The 19,031-nt window shown below is 43.5% G+C and overlaps 1 protein-coding gene across 2 annotated transcripts; it reads left to right on the top strand.

The window, feature by feature from the left end:
• The first annotated feature begins 220 nt into the window (after positions 1 to 220).
• On the top strand, positions 221 to 18,284 carry AGO4 (argonaute RISC component 4). 2 transcript variants are annotated; one of them, XM_080567339.1, is made up of 18 exons: positions 221 to 603; positions 3,570 to 3,735; positions 4,484 to 4,604; positions 5,667 to 5,848; positions 6,242 to 6,378; positions 6,470 to 6,604; positions 6,780 to 6,867; positions 7,292 to 7,439; positions 7,519 to 7,638; positions 7,850 to 7,978; positions 8,141 to 8,274; positions 9,074 to 9,258; positions 9,594 to 9,753; positions 10,361 to 10,676; positions 10,925 to 11,059; positions 11,854 to 11,955; positions 12,182 to 12,381; positions 12,488 to 18,284. In XM_080567339.1, the coding sequence occupies exons 1-18, from the start codon at positions 585 to 587 to the stop codon at positions 12,594 to 12,596; spliced, it is 2,586 nt and encodes an 861-aa protein (XP_080423465.1). In that variant the 5' UTR covers positions 221 to 584; the 3' UTR covers positions 12,597 to 18,284. The 2 variants fall into 2 exon arrangements, with proteins under 2 accessions (XP_080423465.1, XP_080423464.1); XM_080567338.1 differs by having other exon boundaries at positions 240 to 308.
• Positions 18,285 to 19,031: the final 747 nt, after the last annotated feature.

The following is a 19,031-nucleotide window of genomic DNA, read 5'->3' on the forward strand; positions in this document are numbered from 1 at the left end:
GTGCCCCCACCTCCCGTCACCAGCCGTCGGGGCCGCGCACGGGGCCGCGCGCAGCCCCGCCGCCTCCACCTGTTGCCGGGCCGGCGGCGAAAGGGTGCGAGGCGGCGTGCGCGCCCCCGCCGGCAGGGGGCGGTGCGCGTGCGCGAGCCGGCGGCGCCGGGCAGCGTGGAGGGGCCTCTCCTTCCTCCCCCCCCTCCCTCCCTCCTCCTCCTCCTCCTCAGCCGGTGCTGGCGGCAGCGGGGGCGCGCTCGGGCTCGGGCTCGGCGCCCGCGATCCCCCCGCTGCGCCGCCGCTCGGGGAAGCGGAGCGCTCCCCGCCGCGCCCCTTCCTCCTCCTCCTCCTCCTCCTCCTCCTCCTCCTCCTCCTCCTCCTCCTCCTCCTCCTCCTCCTCCTCCTCCACCCCCCCTCCGTCCGGCCCCGCCGCTGCTCCCCCCCGCCCCGGTTCCCCGCCGGGCCCCCCCCCCGGAGCCAATATTCCCGAGATCAAGCGTTACGCCGCGGCGGCGGGGCCCGGGGCCGGAGGCGGCGGCGGCGGCGGCAGCGGCGGGGCCGGGGGGGACCGCAGCGAGGCCGCCGCCGCCGCCATGGAAGCGCTGGGACCCGGTGAGAGCCGCGGGGGGGGGGGGGCGGGCAGGGACCGGGGGGAGGAGGAGGAGGAGGAGGAGGAAGGCCTCGGGCCCGGCCGGGCGGCAGCAGCTGAGGCCTGGGGCGGGCAGCGCCTCCCGCCGGGGCCCGGTGAGCCCGCGGCGAGGCCTCCGGGGGCGGCCGTGAGGGGGCCGGGGGCGGCCCGTCAGGAGGGGCTCAGCCGCCCCGGCCGGCTTCGGAGCCCCCAGCAGCACCGGCCGCCGGCTCCCGGGGAAGTTTTTTGACGGGGGCTGCCCGGTGGCGAGACCTCCGAGGGTGACAGGACGGGGCCCCGGGGCGGACAGGCCCCGGCTGTCAGTGGGGTAGGGGCTGCGTGGAGGGGGGTCGCAGGGCTTGGGGGGTGTCACAGGGCTTGGGGGGTGTCACCAGGCTTGGGGGGCAGCGCAGGGCTTAGGGGGCACGGGGACACACTCACTACACCCAAATCCCGTAAGCCCTACGGTCTGATTTTTGACACTTGGCCACCGAAGAGTCTTAAGGTGATGCCTTCTGAAAGCGTGCACATTGGCTGTTATTTTTTTTTTAACAAAGTTTGGCTAAATATTGGGATTATTTCATACGTGGTGTTTTCTTACTGGTATCTTATTCCTTAATTATTCTTCCGTGAAATGACTGCAAGACGTGTTTCTCAACCCAAGTGGTCCGTGCGTGTTGTTGATAAAGATCTTGATCAAGCTGTTGGTATAACTGAAGTGCTGTTAATTTTAGCAGAATAGGAAATGCTTATTGACAGAAAGGTGCGATTCCAGAAGAATCCAGATTCTAAAACAGTTAGTGGAGGGCTTGTTTTGATTCTGCTATGTAGATACACGATGTAGCCTGTCCTCTCTTAACTCCCAACTTCAGCAGCAGATCCTCTTTTGGCTTTGTAAAAGTACTTCCTGTCTGAAGTAACTCAGCTGACGGTTCAGAGAACCTAAACGATAGAAGAAATTAAGAGAAACAGTGAGTATAATCCTAGTCAGGCTGACCAGGCAAAAGTCCTGATAAAATTGCTGCGACTTGCAAGGAAGCCTGGCTCCAAAGGGGGAAGCAGCTTTTAACTTATTCTCTAGAATCCTTTGAGAAATAACTTTAGGAAGGCGAAGATGTAAGTTCTGTCTCCTTACATCAAAGCTGACCTAGGTCAGCATTGCCATGCCTGCCTACAAAAGTTGTCAATAGCGAGGCAGGAAAATGGGTAAATATAGTTGTCATTTAATCTCTTGTGGGAGGTCAGTGCTTGCACTTACTTCAGGCTAATTAGCACAGGATTAATGGATCATCTCTCTCGTATCCAAATAAGCACAGCAAACTTTGATTGCCCTTGATGATTCACGCTTGTCAAGATAGCTGTAGCTTTTTTTAAGTACTAACTGTACCCTACAACCCGTTTAACTGCGGCGTTGGGAGCTCCTGGACTGATCGCGATTACTCATGCGGGTGCAGAGCCAGCGATGTGTCGTGTGGGATGTCTGTGGCCCAAACAGCCACGGTGCTGCTGCAGCTTGACGTGTCAAGTGGGCTACGGCTGCTTACATGCTCTAAGTATTACTTCTGCTTAAATATTCGAGGGTTAGTATCCTCAAATCGGGAGTTCTAATGTAGTAGCCGTTAGATGGCTTGGAAGGCTCCTTTGATTCGGTCTTGGGTTTAGTTTAGGATTGTGTTAAGATTATTGCTGCGTGCTGAAGTATACCCAAATACAAGCTTCATCCTCCAGCTTATACTTTTTTTTTTTGTATAAACTTTTGAGCCTTTGATTTCAGTAGATACTGGTAGGTTGACACAGTCTTACGATACTGAATTTGCCCTAAATTATATTATTGCTTTATTATTACATTCCTGTATTGTAAAACTTTTTTTCCCCTCTCGTTTGCTGCTCTAGAACAGAGGAAAGAAACATTGAATGCACTAGGCACTGGCAGATACAGACAAAATCCATGAAAATACACTAATTCCATTTGCTTTATATGCAGCATCAACTGAGGCTGTGACAGATTTAACAACAACAAAAAATAGTGTTTGATCTTGTTAACGTGGTATCTCAGATCTTAACACTTTGAGGAATTGAACTAAAGACTTAACTAGTGACGTGTTTGCATGCAAGTACTTATTTACACCTCTCCTAATTTCCTCCTTGGAACTTTTTCTGAAGCTATTACTTCTGTCCAAATAAATTACCTTCTCCACATCTGTAAGGAGTCTATACCTGTCTTTATGCTTGTTCCCTTATTCTTCTTTTTAGCAGAAAGCCTAAACCATTTGTCATTCCTTTCTTTGTGCTGGAACTTGAAATTGGCTGGAGTCATGCTCCAGGGGAAAAGTAATCCCACTGTTAGCAAAAGTGATGTGTTCATGATGAAAAGGAAACGACAAAACTGTTTTAACCTGGATCCAATATGGAAATATGTTTTAAGTTTAGTTCAGAATAAGAAGTCCAATTCCCCGTTTCTAGATTACATTAATTTTCAGGTAGAAGTTGTGTTATTTCCTGAGTATGCCAAGAGTGGCAATCATTAACAACTGAACTTCAAGCCAGTAATGGAAAGGTGTGGCTCATGTGGCTGTTGGTTTGTTCTAGAAATGGAGGTAGGAATGCATTTATGTTCACATTATGTAAAGATGCATAGTGTGTAAATGTTTGCAGTCTGTCTCAGGACTCCGTCGAGTTTGTAAGCCATAGTTATGAAAAATGTCTCTAAAATTCAGAGAAGGAGTTGTGGCATTAACCTATATATGCTTTAGGGAGCGCGTTTTTCACCTGGAAGTTCAGAGCTGCTGGAAGGCTGTGAGCCGCTGGGAACACCTCCATCTGCAATCCCAGGAAGCTACTGAAGATTTCTTTCTTTCCTGCCAGGAATGCTTTCCAGCTAAATACACCTGAAAGGACGCTGCACTGAGTGCTCAGTTATTTTTCTCACATATTTCTTTGACTTCCGTAGGGCCTCCAGCAAGCCTTTTCCAGCCACCCCGCCGCCCAGGCCTGGGAACTGTTGGGAAACCCATCCGCCTCCTAGCCAACCACTTCCAGGTTCAGATCCCTAAGATTGACGTTTATCACTATGATGTAGATATCAAACCAGAAAAACGGCCCCGAAGAGTGAACAGGTATGAGTTGTTTAACAGTAGTAATACTTTAATATATATATATATATATATTTTAAAAGTGTTTATGCTTCGATTTAGGAGGACTGTACATCCTCAACATTCATCAGCTACAGAACAGCTTGTGTTTGTATCGTGGTTAGCAGTTGTCCTGTTGTTCAGCGAGCTGTAATACAATATTCTCTTTATTTTTATTAAGGTATTTTGCAAGTGGGCAGTAATATAGAAGGCTTTAGGAAAAGCACTCAGCTTTGAACTACAGCTCTTTTTATTTTCTAGTCTGCAAGTGAACATGCTTGATAATTGTTCCAGTCTGTTATACAAAGATGGCTGTTAGTAGCAGAGGGGAAGGGATTCTGTTTGCAGTGTTTTAGATGTTCAGATGTGGATGTTCTATCAGTAGAATCCAGCTACAGAGCACCCCAGCTCACAAGGTAGATGCTTTTATTTGCTCCTGTATTCAAAGAGTTATTCGGATTCTGCTGGCCATATTGAGTGTATTTCTGCTGACAGTAGTGAGAGTTTGGACACCTGCCTTGCATGTAGACCCTTTTATGTTGAAATTTAAGTGTCATAATCTGGAAGTGACTTTTGCTCGTGGTTTCTGCTGATGACTTGTGTATGTTCTGCTGTGGTGTTGTTTCTCCTACCCTGTTCTTTTAAAAAAAAGTTTAAAAAGGAATTTTAAAGTGCCTAAGACCATTGCTGGGTTTTCCTGTTCTCCAACCTAACCTGATGCCTTCCTCTGTAGAGAAGTGGTGGATACCATGGTGAGACACTTCAAGATGCAAATATTTGGTGATCGGCAGCCTGGCTACGATGGGAAGCGGAACATGTACACTGCACACCCCTTACCGATTGGCCGCGACAGAGTAAGTGCTGCTACAAGCAGATCTAAGTTTCTGTGGAAAACTGTTACAGTGTCATTTGAAAAGTGTTTTATTAACAAAACCCCGAGATATTATCACATGTATTAGTATAGTCTTGGAAATCACAGGCAGTGTCTGTAATTTAGGTGCTTTTAGGTGCCTTACTGAGGTTTAACATCTTTGGGTTTCTAATTGCCATCTCTTCACTTGGTGAACTTGTCAGTGATGCTCTGAACAATCTATTGTGCTCTTTCAGCTACAAGTAGTTGTTTTTTTTTTTGCCCTGATGCAAATTTCCATTTTCTCTGTTCTAACCCTAGTTCCCTTGTTAAACGATAAAGTAGTTGTTAGGTGACAAATAGCTGTTTTGGTTTGGCCGCACTGTTGAACTATGTCCTCCTGTTCCCTAAGAACCGTGCTACAAGGAGTGTGAAAACTAAATCAGCTGCACTGGCCTTTAGTGTGCCGGGCCACGCTCACAACACCCTGGCTCTGACAGATTGAGATCTGTATTAACCAGTCCTGATGCTAAACTTAAATAACCCCCATCTACTCTTCTCCCCAGGGATCTGGTTATTGCTGATACAGTGCCATGAGGAATACATAGGATGAGTTCCCATTTACCCTTTGGCTGGGTGTGTGAGAATAATTTCAAGTACTATGCTAGAACTCTGAGATTTGTGTATCCCAGTGATTCTTCTTTTTGACCAAAAGTTTTTTTTCTTGTTTTCCTGTTAGGAACACAAGACATCTTGCTATTAACTGGTTGCCACTTTAAAAAAAAAAGTTTTCAGAGTTTCGGTGTCACCATACTCACCATACTAATTATCACTTACAATCTAGACTTCGAGATACCTCAGTGCAGTTATTGTGGTTTCGTCAGATGAATGAATTACAAGCTTTCCAAATTTTAAGGAAACTGATTGTAATAGTCTAAGCAAATTACACAAACCAATCAGCAAAAATAAAGAATCAAAGGATACTTAAGAGAAAAAAGTAATCTTGCATAGCGTTGTGGTAGTCTGCAGTCCTTAACAAAACCTTTTGCTTAATTTTATGTGTAAGGTGGATATGGAGGTGACGCTTCCAGGGGAGGGGAAGGACCAGACTTTTAAAGTGTCCATTCAGTGGGTATCAGTCGTCAGCCTTCAGTTGCTGCTGGAAGCTCTGGCAGGGCACTTGAATGAAGTTCCTGAAGATTCTGTACAGGCACTTGATGTAATCACACGGCACCTTCCCTCTATGAGGTGAGTACTTCCAGTGTCTTCCTAACTGGCTCAATCTTGCATCTGTCTTACGTTTGTATTATTTACTACTTGCTGCTGTTCTACTGCTATTACACCTTCCTGCTGCAGAAGGGTTGAGGGATGCTGTTGTGTAATTCAATGCCTGCATTACAAATTTGCACTAGAATAGGGAAATTTGATCTGAACTCGGGACTTGTACCTGCTGGTCATGTTTCCAACTGGAATTTGCTATAGCCTTTCCAACTGCTCTGCCGGTAAAGGTTTTGTATGCTTGCCATGAGTTAGTTCTACCAGTTACAGTGTACTATAGAAGTGTGTTTTAAACATATGACTTTAAAAAGGTCCACCAGAAAGCAACGATCAGATTTATCAATTTTCTTATGTTTTTTTCAGGTATACTCCTGTGGGTCGCTCCTTTTTCTCCCCCCCTGAAGGCTATTACCACCCTCTGGGTGGTGGCAGGGAGGTCTGGTTTGGTTTCCACCAGTCCGTCAGGCCTGCCATGTGGAACATGATGCTCAACATTGATGGTGTGTAGGAAATTCTGTCTCACTAATGTAACAGAGTCTTTGCTGCTTCTAAATTAACATTTTTTATTTATTTATTTATTTTAATTCTTAGTGTCAGCCACTGCTTTCTACCGTGCCCAGCCTATCATCGAGTTCATGTGTGAGGTCTTGGACATTCAGAACATCAATGAACAAACCAAGCCTCTTACAGACTCCCAACGTGTCAAGTTTACCAAAGAAATCAGAGGTAAAGGCTTGTTCTAAAGCATCACCGCATCAAAAATCTGTAAACTTGTCAATACTATGTTGTAATGAAAATTCGCAAGGCAATTGGGAAGTTGGTCTGTTCCTTTTTGCTGTTTTCTTTCTCAGAGGCGACTCCTATGTCTGCTTTTATTTAGGTGACTTATTTTCGTTTTCAGGTCTAAAAGTAGAGGTTACTCACTGCGGCCAGATGAAGAGAAAATACCGAGTTTGCAATGTTACTCGGCGACCAGCCAGTCATCAGACGTATGTATACAAGCACTTGTTGGCAGTTCTTAAGATCTTGGACTTTCTAGGTATAGTATTTTTGTTAGAAAAGTCGATTTCCGAGGTGAAGAAGCTATGTGGCTTTGAAAGAGTGTTCACTCTTAGTGGACCAGAGGAATCATGTGGGTTTAGACAATTGCTTTATTTACGTCAACACAACAAAACTTGAAGTTGTATCCTGACTTCTTAATGTGGTTGTCAAAGGTGGTAATTGTTAAAACAGCTTTGATAAATTTGGTATTTTGTCTATAAAATCTTCTTACAAACAAGAGATCCAGTAGCTAAGGAAAATAAATGTTTTAAGCATTTCTACTCTGGAATAGATTTTCCACACAGCTTTTTCCTTTTTTTATATAAAAAAATAAAAATAAAAAAGCCTAACCAGAACAAATGTCCTTTATAGGTTTCCTCTGCAGCTGGAAAATGGGCAGGCTATGGAGTGTACAGTAGCTCAATATTTTAAGCAGAAGTACAGTCTGCAGCTAAAATATCCTCATCTTCCCTGTCTCCAAGTAGGACAGGAACAGAAACACACATATTTGCCGCTTGAGGTAAGAATCTAACTTTCTCTTGCGTTGTGGTATATCCTTTGTTAAATGGTGTCATGCCACTTCTCACTGTTCTGTGTAGGTGTGCAACATAGTGGCAGGCCAGAGATGTATCAAGAAGCTAACGGACAATCAGACATCAACTATGATAAAAGCAACTGCGAGATCTGCACCAGACCGACAGGAAGAAATCAGCAGACTAGTAAGCATTTTTTTCAGCTAAACAATCTGCATTCGTCACTTAATACGGCTCTTTCAGAAGAGCATATGTCATGATAACCAGAATAACCAAAAATTGTGGAAGTTCAAAAATCGGACTTTAAAACAAATACTTTTAAACCTATTAAATGCAAAGAGCACAGAGTCCCCCGAAGCAGTAGGTGTAGTTACATGAATTCTTTTCTTGTCACCAGGTGAAAAGTAACAGCATGGTTGGTGGACCTGATCCATACCTGAAGGAGTTTGGTATTGTTGTCCATAATGAAATGACAGAATTGACAGGCAGAGTTCTGCCAGCACCAATGCTGCAATATGGAGGCAGGGTGAGTTTCCTGTGTCTTGTAGTAGTATCTTGTTCTGGGGTTATTTATATCCGTGGTATTCCGTATATCTTCTCATAAGGCGTGCTTTTGCTTGAGCACTGGTTGGCTGTAGTCAAAACCAGGCAGCATTTTATTTTTAATTTGCCATTGTTTTTGACCTAGAACAAGACTGTGGCCACACCAAACCAAGGCGTGTGGGACATGAGAGGGAAACAGTTCTATGCTGGCATTGAGATTAAAGTTTGGGCTGTCGCCTGTTTTGCTCCTCAAAAACAATGCAGGGAAGACTTACTAAAGTAAGTATTTTTAATATTTATTAATAGTACCCATTTCAGGGATTATTTTCTTCTTATCTCTGAATGGTGGTATGCAGTATAAGCTGACTAATGCATCTAATAGTAAAAAGAGGAAACTGCAGTTCCGTGTCTTAAATATTTGCGCCCTGGGAGGAGACTACAGCAAAGTTTATAACCTAATTGGCTGGCTGGCTAGGAAAAGTATCAGTTCCCTTACCACTGAGGCTGTGTTTCCTGCTGTGGAGGCCGCAGTCAGCTTGTGTTCTGCTGTTTTTTAAAAAGAAATGATGGTATTTTATTCCAAAATCTAAACTATTTGTTGGGGTTTTTTTAACCTTTACTGCCTCCCAGACAATGTACACCACTCCCTCTCTCCCTCCACCCCCCTCCTTCAGTTTACTTTGCAGAGTCCTGTATATCAGGTGCTGTTTGAACCACTGAAACATGCAGTAAAAAATCATGGTTGCAGTAAAATTCAGATAAGTTCACTGGATGATAGAAATTTACCAGCGCATCGGTGTTAGTTTGGGAATCTGCCTCAGAATATTCAACTTACATGTATGTTTGTTTTCCCAAGGCTTCTGCAATTACAGGAACAGAGGCTTATGAAACTTTTCCTCATACAAGATTAAAATCTTGTGATTTCTTACCGTGATAGAATAGCTTAATAAAACAGTGTAGCATCAAGTTGGTAGTGTTGTGAAATAGCTGAAACAGCTTAGGTCTTGTCGATAGAATTAACAGGAAAGTGAAACACAGTAAGAAGGTGAGGTTGTTTCCATTTATATTTCATTTACAGGAGTTTCACTGACCAGCTGCGCAAGATCTCCAAGGATGCAGGGATGCCGATCCAAGGCCAGCCCTGTTTCTGCAAATACGCCCAGGGTGCAGACAGCGTGGAGCCCATGTTTAAACACTTAAAACTGACTTACGTTGGTCTGCAGCTGATCGTGGTGATTCTACCTGGAAAGACACCCGTGTATGGTATGGAGAAGAGGCTGTAAAACGTTAAGTAGTTGTACAGCGACTGGGCATCTTACTGTGCTCTTCATTGGTAGGAAGGAAACAGAGCAGGCGATGTCTTCAGTTTAAGAGGTGGTTTAGGTTATTTTTGTTGCTTTTTTGTTGCTTTTTTTTTTTTTAGTTTGGTTTGTTAGGTCTCATTGGAGAATTTTTGCGTCCTAAAGAGCAGGCTGAGCCTTTGTCAGTGAACCTGTAAGGATTTGAATTAGCATAGCATTTGAGAAAAATAAGAGAAAGCAGATGGAATTACTGACTGTTCAGGTAATTGGAACCACTGTCTTATTTTTCTGTCACAGCTGAAGTAAAGCGGGTTGGTGACACACTTCTTGGCATGGCCACTCAGTGTGTTCAGGTGAAGAACGTGGTGAAAACGTCCCCGCAAACACTGTCCAACCTCTGTCTGAAGATAAACGCAAAGCTTGGAGGAATCAACAATGTGCTTGTGCCTCATCAAAGGTAAGATTAAATCTAAAGCTCTCCTTGAAGTCTGGATTGTCAAGCAAAATGGTGTTATTTTGTGTTGCTAGTTAAAATTGTACCTTTCAAAATATTAAGTGTGTTAGAAATACCCACAGACTAAAGTGGACAGAGGAGGGTGCTTCTTTGTTTAGAATCTGCCTTGTAAGCTCTGTGCTGAGGAGTCTCTTCAGTGTTAGAGGAGTCCAGCAGTGTGTGTGAGAAAACAAGCTCATAAAGGTGGTTTTATATGTTTGTCTCTTTTGGTCCTTTACCTGCTTTTGGGTCAGTCTGTCTACCTTTTTCTTGTGCCGCCTCCTTAAGCACACTGTATTTCCTTCCACACTGAAAGAAAAGGAGTGAGGCAGAGTGACTTGTGATAAATGCTTGTAAGTTTGTCTGCCTTTGGTTCTCTGCTTTCTGTTCTGTCTGGACTGTAAGAGCTTGAGGTAGAGATCTTTTTAAAGATTCAGGCATGGGTTTAGGACTCTTGAATGGTTTGAATATACTTTCCTTAGCTGTCTTTTTTTTTTTTCTTCTCCTCCCTTCCTTTACTCATTCCACTTCCGAGCATCATTATTTAATATACCTTAATCTTATTAAACAGGCCCTCGGTGTTCCAGCAGCCAGTGATCTTCTTGGGAGCAGATGTCACCCACCCTCCTGCCGGGGATGGAAAGAAGCCTTCTATTGCTGCTGTGGTAGGCAGCATGGACGGCCACCCCAGCCGTTACTGTGCTACAGTGCGTGTGCAGACCTCCCGTCAGGAGACCTCCCAGGAATTGCTGTACAGTCAGGAGGTGATACAGGACCTGACTAACATGGTTCGAGAACTGTTGATACAGTTTTACAAATCCACTCGGTTCAAGCCTACACGGATCATTTACTACAGAGGGGGAGTATCAGAAGGGCAGATGAAACAGGTAATGTCTAATGATTTCTTGTTGCTTGTGAAAAGGCGCTTGAAAATGTAAACGTGGATTGCATTTGTTTAAGGGGACAATTTGCAGTTTTATTGATTTTTTTTTTTTTGATTTATTTTTTTCTGGGGAGACACAAGGTACAGCTATCCTGTCTGATTGTGCTCCTTATAAAGAGGCCCTTATACCTGGAAAGAATAATATTGTATGTACTGAGTTCTGCACCTAATAATTAAATCTTCTACTTCTAGGTAGCGTGGCCAGAGCTCATAGCAATCCGGAAGGCCTGTATTAGTTTGGAAGAAGACTATAGACCAGGAATAACGTACATTGTTGTGCAGAAAAGGCATCACACCAGGCTATTCTGTGCTGACAAAACTGAAAGGGCAAGTAATGTCGGGTATTTAAGCAAGGAGTCAGTGGCAAAGGGAATGTAGCTGGGTTTGGGTAACTGGGGTGGAATCCATCTCACCCATTGGAACTGAACAAATCTATACAAACAGTAGGAGTTCTGTGGTGGAACAGGCTCTCTGTGAGACCAAAATAGCCAGTTCCTCCCCTTTTTTTATTGCTCTACATCAGGCAGTCGGATGGAACAGCTTGTTCCCAGCCCCTTTTGGAATGAGCATACTCTGTATCCCTGGATTTGTGTATCTGGAGCTGTAACCTCATTTTTTTTTTTATAGTCGGAGATTCTCAACACATGCTAGTTGTTCAGTTAGTCGCCTGTTCTGTTCATAGGCATCAATAATATTTGCCTATGTCACAAATCCCGAGGCCAACGAAGGAACCTGTTTTAGGATAGTTCCTGATCACAGGTTTGCTAGAAATAAACATCTCGGGTGTGATTGCAAACAGGGGTGTGAAGTCTATTTCAGAAAGCCTGCCTTTTTTCCATATTCTGAATTACTTATATAGGCTATATCCCACTCTGCAATTTTAATGGTGCTGGCAGAAACTTTATTTTTCTCTGATTATGCACCAACTAGATCTGGTGAAGTTTCTAACCACGAACTTGCAGAGAACACTTTCATTCCTCCTATGTAAATTACCTTATTTTTTTCACATTTTCGAGCAGTAAATTCTCAAGCAACCTTAAGTAGAGTCTATCTAAGGAGGTATTTTTGGGTCACTTCTAAAGAAAAACAAACACGGGCTAATAATAAACTTTCCACATCAGGTGGGTAAGAGTGGCAACGTACCGGCAGGCACTACTGTGGACAGCACGATCACGCATCCTTCTGAATTTGACTTTTACCTCTGTAGCCACGCAGGAATTCAGGTAACGTTTCAGCTCCGCTGTGCTCAGGCTGTGGGACTAAATCCTTATTGTTGTCCCGATGAGTAATGTTGCTTCTATTTATGGTTTGGCAGACTTGGAGTTAGTTGCGTAAGTTCAGTGCCTGTTTGGCGCTCGCTCTTCAGTGTACTGATAGAAGGTACAGCCTTCAGTACCACCTCTGTTTGTGTTGATGCTGTCCAGCTGAATGCTCCTCTGTTCTCCACAGGGAACCAGCCGGCCCTCCCACTATCAGGTCTTGTGGGACGACAACTGTTTTACTGCAGACGAGCTACAGCTGCTGACCTATCAGCTGTGTCACACGTACGTCCGGTGTACACGATCAGTCTCTATTCCAGCTCCTGCATACTACGCCAGGCTGGTAGCGTTTAGGGCCAGATACCATCTTGTGGACAAGGATCACGACAGGTAAGGAACTGTACCTCGCTGTCTTGGTAGCCAGATAACGAACTCGAATTCTGGGCTTGTTGGCCCAGTTGTTCACGGCTCTCTGTATGTGTCTGCCTTTTTACAGCGCGGAAGGCAGCCACGTGTCAGGACAGAGCAATGGCCGTGATCCTCAGGCTCTGGCAAAGGCAGTGCAGATCCACCATGACACTCAGCACACAATGTATTTTGCTTGAGAGCATCTGGGAAGATGTGGCAAAACCAACAACTCGTGCAGTCCTGAAATGTTGTCAATGCCTACTGCTATAGCTAGGGCCCGGTTTATTTCAGACTGCCCACTACCAGCAGCTCTGAACAGTCGCACTGAATCTGTACTTCACAGCAATGTCTGATGCACCAACACAATTGAGCCATTCGTTTCATTATTTTGTGTAATAGGAATTCATAGACTGTCTTTTCTGATGCATTGGACTGAATTTTTACCTCAAAGCGCAAAAGGCCGATCATCCTGAAATTTTTAAAGGACTTGGCATGAAAGGTTTCTATTGAATATTTTGCTAGCTACGGTTTTTAAGTTATCTTCTCATCCCATTAGTTTATCATGACGACTGATCCCCCGTCTTCATGCACTGCTTAGTGAGTATGCATATTATGGCAAAATGTTTTACTCCAGTTAAATGTAATTGTTCTATTGTGTGGGGCCATAGATTTTTTAATGGAGATTTTAGACTTCACTACTGTAAATGCCTTTTGACAAACATAACTTTCACAGGTATTGCAGTTTTTTGTCGGTTTTACTAATTATCTTTTTAATCTCTGCAGACTTGGGCTGCAAAGCAATTGCACTATACTGCGAGTTCAAATATAGGTGGTTCTTGTTCTGTGAATGTGTAACATAACCAGATAGTGATGCCTGTCAGTAGGTTTTAATTATAATGGTTACAAATAATACTGCCATGGTATCATAGGAAATACTGAACCATCATTTTCCCCCTCTAAAAATGATTAAAAAAAAATACAAAAAAATAAAAAAAAAATTAGCTTTTAGGTATTTTGCAAACTTTTACAAAAGTGCCCACTTTATGCTGCTGTGTGGTTTGATAAATCTAAGTGATTTTAAAACTTTTTTCTCATAGAAGGGTTAACTTTGGCAATAAATATTTGTTTTTTAAGCCCCCCTAACAGTGTAATTTTCTAGCTGAGGGTTGTGCATGAGTTTAACCAACATTCTCGTGTCGTTTTCTGAACACACAATTTGGCAGTTTCTGAAACTAATTAGAAAAGACGCACTTCCATGCTTTTTTTAAGAATTATTTTTAACTGTTTTATATTCACTGTTGGTGTCCTGTCTACAACTTTTTTTATAAGCTTGGAAACTGGGTGTTACATGTAGGAAAGGCTTGCCAATCTGTACAGTCTAAATGTATTGTGTGACAGGCAACCTGAGGACTTGTACCAGCATTTTAAACTTTTTCCCTGGGAATCTAGGTTGCGCACACAACTGCATTCAACAGCATGTTTAACCAATGTAAGTCTAATATACTGATTCTGTCCCAGCCTATAGGAAATTAAGGTTTTTTAATCTGCTTGGCTTTTTTCAGCTGCAATGTGTAATAAAGAAGAGGGGCTTGGTTTCATTCTCGGAATCCACAACCGTAGTACACGAAGACTAGATTCCTCTTTAGTGTTAACGTGAGTTAGCGCAGATTAAAAGCTTATTCCTAAACCGAGTAGAACTAACACCACTACTTTGATAACAGAAGCTTGCGAAGTCCAACGATTGCACTGTGGTCTCTGATACTCGTGTGGGGTTTGCTGCTAAGTTGTCTGCTGTTCCAAAGCTTAGGAACCAGCCCCCTCAAAATTTCAGCAATAGGAAATGCTGTTTCCTTCAGTCTTTAAGCTTGTAAATAAATTAAAGTTTACATTTCTAAATGCTGTTTTTTTCAGTTGTACCAGAGTACGCTGAAGTTAGTCTTCAAACAGTTTTATAACCTTCTTTCAAATAGGATGTCTCATTAAATTAAGTTTAAACTTTTTTTCTTTTCTGTTCTAAATGGGACTGAAGCAAACTCTGCTCTTGGCACGTATAGTGGACGAGTTTAGATTGAAAAAAGATTCCTTTTATTTTTTTTATTTTTATTTTTAAAGAATACCTCACTTGTGTAATAAAATCAGGACATGTGGGTGGGAGACTGACCGCTGCTTCAGCTAGATGGCTGCTTTCTCAGTACTCGTTCAGGGAGAACACAAAAACCCCTTTTTAGAATGAACTCTGACTGACCCAACACACATGGAGAACTTTGGCACCTTGAAAAGAAACTGAGCACCCTTTTTTAAGTTATAGGATCAAAGATCACTGTTTGAGTTTGTGCACTAGGCAAGAATGTGACTGGTTTAATCAAGGGTGCATAACAAATGCTTCGTTTTATCACCAGTTAGTTAGTTGTCCAGTGCCAAGCACTCCTAGTTCAGATTGAGTGAAGTGAGAGCCTCTCTTTTGTTTGCCTGTGACTGGACTGAATATTTAACCTCAGACTATGTGGATTGTTAGATCTCAGCTAGCCCTGGGAAGCATGGCGAGAACCCTAACTCAATCCTGTGTTAGAACACCATTGTTTAAAAAATAATAATGTAAAAAAACCACTGCTAAGGGTGCAGTGCTGTCGCTTTGAGAGAAGAGCGTTTCAATTCAGGACTGTTGCTCGGTGGTAACTGTAAGATCAAAGTTTTGGCAATAGTGTCCTCTGAGGGTCTGCAAGCTGAGTCTGGAGGTTGGGCTTGACGATCTGAATTAACCCCTTGGGACTGACTGAATCGTTATGCATGTGTCAATCAATGGGAAGATGTGCATTCTGTAGATGTAGTTCTTAGGGTGTTTTCGTTTCGTTCTGTTTTTTTATAAATAAAGCCTGTTGGCCACTGTTTAGCTATGTGGTGTGAAAGATTTTAAATGTAGCAAAGTTTAAAGAGTTGGGGAAGGGGGTGGTTGACACTTTAAAAAAAATAAAATAAAAAGGGGTGGGGGGGAGGCGGGTGGGCAGAAACCCCATTTTCAAACCAGTTCTGCTTGCTTTGTGAACAGCTGAATTCTGAACAAGCTCTGGCAATCACTAGTTAGCCTGTCTCAAACATTTGAACAGCCTGGCTTATTTATTCTTGTTGTAAGTACCACAGTTTAGTGTAGTGCCTGTAGCTGCATCCAAAGGGCATAAGAGGTTGTGATATACAGGCAAATTTGCTTCATGCAGTACGTCTCTTGCTCCAGACACAAGTGTCAGAGTTATTTAACCTATATCAACAGCTTTGCTCTTCAAATGGGTAAAGGCACATTTGTTCAGATACAGTGTTTAACGAAACCTACCCCCCAAACTACCTTTGTGGATGTGCTGTAGGATTTTTCTTGCTCAATAGCAAGGGAGTAACTCTGCTTTCATTTTAAGAAGGCAGGGTTTGGAGGGCATTGTATCAATACTGTTTCAACTACAAGGTTTTTTCCTTGTGCATTTGAGGAAAGATCTTGTAATATCACTTACAGATTTTCTTATACCTTGCTATTGACATTTTCATATTTCTATGTCTAGAGGCTGAAACTTCAATGTAAAATGTTTGCATTTGTTCATTTTGACTTACGATGTAACTTTTGTTTCTATATTGTTAGACTTGTAATGTTTAAAATTGTATTTTATTAAATTTGGACTGGATGTATGTCTATAGCAATACGAGGTACTCTTTCTAAACTGTTCTGGGTGGGTTAGCAGCCCCATGTTGCGATAAGATGCTGGTTGTGTACAATTTGCAATGTATTTTTTTTTTAGCCTGCAGGGATATTTTGTGTTCATGTGTCCAAAAATAATAATAATAAAAAGGCATTCTTGTGCCAAATGTTGTTTTTCCTTGTTGATGTCTAATAAATGCAATGTACAGAGTGAGCAACCAATACTGTTGCCTGTAAACAAATGTCTTAAATAATTTAACTTTGAATTAAAAGTTGTACGCATTGTGTAACCTGTGGACCTTGTTACCACAAGATACTTATTTCTGATGTGCGAGGATTTAGAAAGCGATAGAAATATACTAGTGACTAGTGCTCTAGTGACACAAAAAGGAGGATTTTAATTACCTGTTTTCAGAATGAGCAAAGCATAGAGATGTTTAGAATGTTCAGAATGGATGTATTTTTTTAAATGTTCTCAGAAATAACGTAGCAACATCTAGAGAAAATGCAGCATCAACAGACTCTGTATCTACCCGGAGAAGTGACTCTACAGTAGAGAGTCCCAAATTAATAAACGAAAGAGCTGTTTGCTTATTCATCTTTTCTATTTCAGGTGAGGGTTTGTTGTTTCCTCAGAAAACTGTACTTCGCTAAAAATATTACGGTAAGGACAAAAAAAGCTTTTGGACGAGGACAAAACATGACAGCTATAAATGAACTGGGGACACATGATTGCTTAAAATAACCTTCATCTTCAGCAAATCAGTACATCCGCTTTCCTTTTTCTTTTTTTTTCATTTTTGCAGTGGAGATCCGTTGGGTTTGGGAACTGAGATTGTTCGCCTTCAGGCAAGCCTAAGCTCAAAAGCAGAGGATAACTTCACCCCAGTGCCTTTCCAAAATGATTCAAAGGTAACGATCACTTGGATCAAATCCTAGGAAACCTAGGGCTGATGAAGTTTGGAGCTACAACGTGCTTTTAAGTAAACATATGCTTTAACTTGGAAGGAAATATGTCATGGAAATATCCAACAGACTAGAGAAAGAATTAAAAGGCTGAAGAGACATTTGGTAGTAGAATCTGCGTGCTTAACCAGGGTGCAGGGCTCAGAGAGGCACCTCTGTGCCCAGAGAGGCTGAACTGACTGCAGCAATGCCGAAGGAAGAGGAAACAGAGAGGGGCGATGACCTCGTTCCAGGGTTCCTCAGGTCTTTCTTGACCACCAACCGACTCAGCTGGTCAGTAAGATGCCTTAACTAGTGGTGGTTCGATTTATGCCATGCCTTGGTGTAAATTCTGCTCAGGTATTCTGTAAGTTTCGGTGTGAATCACAGTGTGCGAACTCTACCTTGTGTTCTCTGCTGCAGGGTCACTGGATTCCCAACTCGGCAGGCTGGATTTGTAAACGCAGGGTTTGACAGATGGCTTCCGAATTGTAGCGGTAACTGGCTTCATTTTGAATTCAGGTGCTTTTATGGAACTCTGCAGGAGCGTTGGCTGTACCGGCAAGGCAGATGGGTGAGTCAATGGCTGTGACTATGGTGTTTTTGAAGGAAATGCCTATCTGATGCAGGTAAGCAGCACCCTGCTGTGGGATGATACACGTTTTTCAGCAGCCGCTGCTGGTTGTGAACGCTAGGTGTTGCAGGCTTCCAGGCTCACGCTTTGCCATGTTCAGCCCCAGCGGCCAGCCGGGTTTCAGCATGCAGACATGCGCAAAAAGCAACCGCACACTAAGTTCTGCTCCCATCACATGAATTGTGGATGTGAGCAGCTCCTGTTCGTGACAGCAGGAGTTCCCCTTGCTTGGTCCTGTTAGTAAGAAGTGAAAACACTTCTTTTTAATACTTTGAATTTTTGCGGCTTTCTTCCATTACCTCATACAATTAAAACTAGGATTAAAAAAAGATCACGTTTTGCATTGTCTTGAAACAATGCTACTGAGGTTTCATACATTACTATAAAGTCATGCCACACAATCAGTGTTTTCACTCTTGTATGCCATTTAGGGAGAGTAAGTCTAACATATATCGTTTAAAATGGGTTGTTCTTGTCTCTATAATTTCACTTGTTCTTAGGTAGAGCAGGACCAAGAAAGGGGGCTGTGAATAGATCACTTGCTAGTGTAACCCCACCACTCATGTTGGTTTGCCAGCAAGGCTCAGACCAGAGCATCCTTTAAAATAAAAACTGCTAAGAAACGAACACACCCTCCTGTTCTTTATTCTTCAATCCAGCAACAAGAAATGAATCTTTAAAAAAGAAAAACCTCCCCTGCCAAAGGCATCTCGCCATAAACCCACAAGGAGCTAATGACTGCCCTAGCACTGCAGGACCTCAACTACTAAGGAATTTATTCCTTAATTGTGTACTCTATTAGACGGCCTAAGGACAGTGCTGTGAAGCATCGGACAGCTGCGGTGCCTTCCTGCGGAGCACGTTTGGCCTGTGGGTCCTGTGAAATTCCTTGAGGTTGGAGGTTTCAGCCCCTGTCCACCTGTTCCATTTTCTGTTAAATTCTGTTCTCACAGAAGAGGGTGGCCGCAGAGGACAGCTGCGTAGCCCAGTTTTGTCCTGAGGAGGGGATGAAGACGGAGGGCTCCTGCCCCTGGAGCTGAGCAGGGGCAGCTGATGTTTGTCATGATGTAATGAGACCAGAGATGAAAAACCCATGCAGGAGCAGCGAGTGCTTCGTGCCTGGCTGTGACCGCGGAGCCACCAAGGGCCCATGCCTCCTGTAGAGCTACCACAGGCCATTCCAGCTCAAGAGAACTCATTAATACCATTTTAATTGCTAGCTCTGCGTGGCTCACGGCATATTTAAACCCCCTCTTAGATCCTGGTAACGAGACGCACCAAACCATCAGCACGCCCCACTTATCCCAGCGCCTTCCCCATAGCCCAGCACCCCAACACCGCACAGCTCAACCTTCCCGTCCCCGGTGGGGGGAC

The sequence above is a fragment of the Anser brachyrhynchus genome, assembly GCF_964034855.1.
Source record: "Anser brachyrhynchus genome assembly, chromosome: 24".
Taxonomy (NCBI): Eukaryota; Metazoa; Chordata; class Aves; order Anseriformes; family Anatidae; genus Anser; species Anser brachyrhynchus.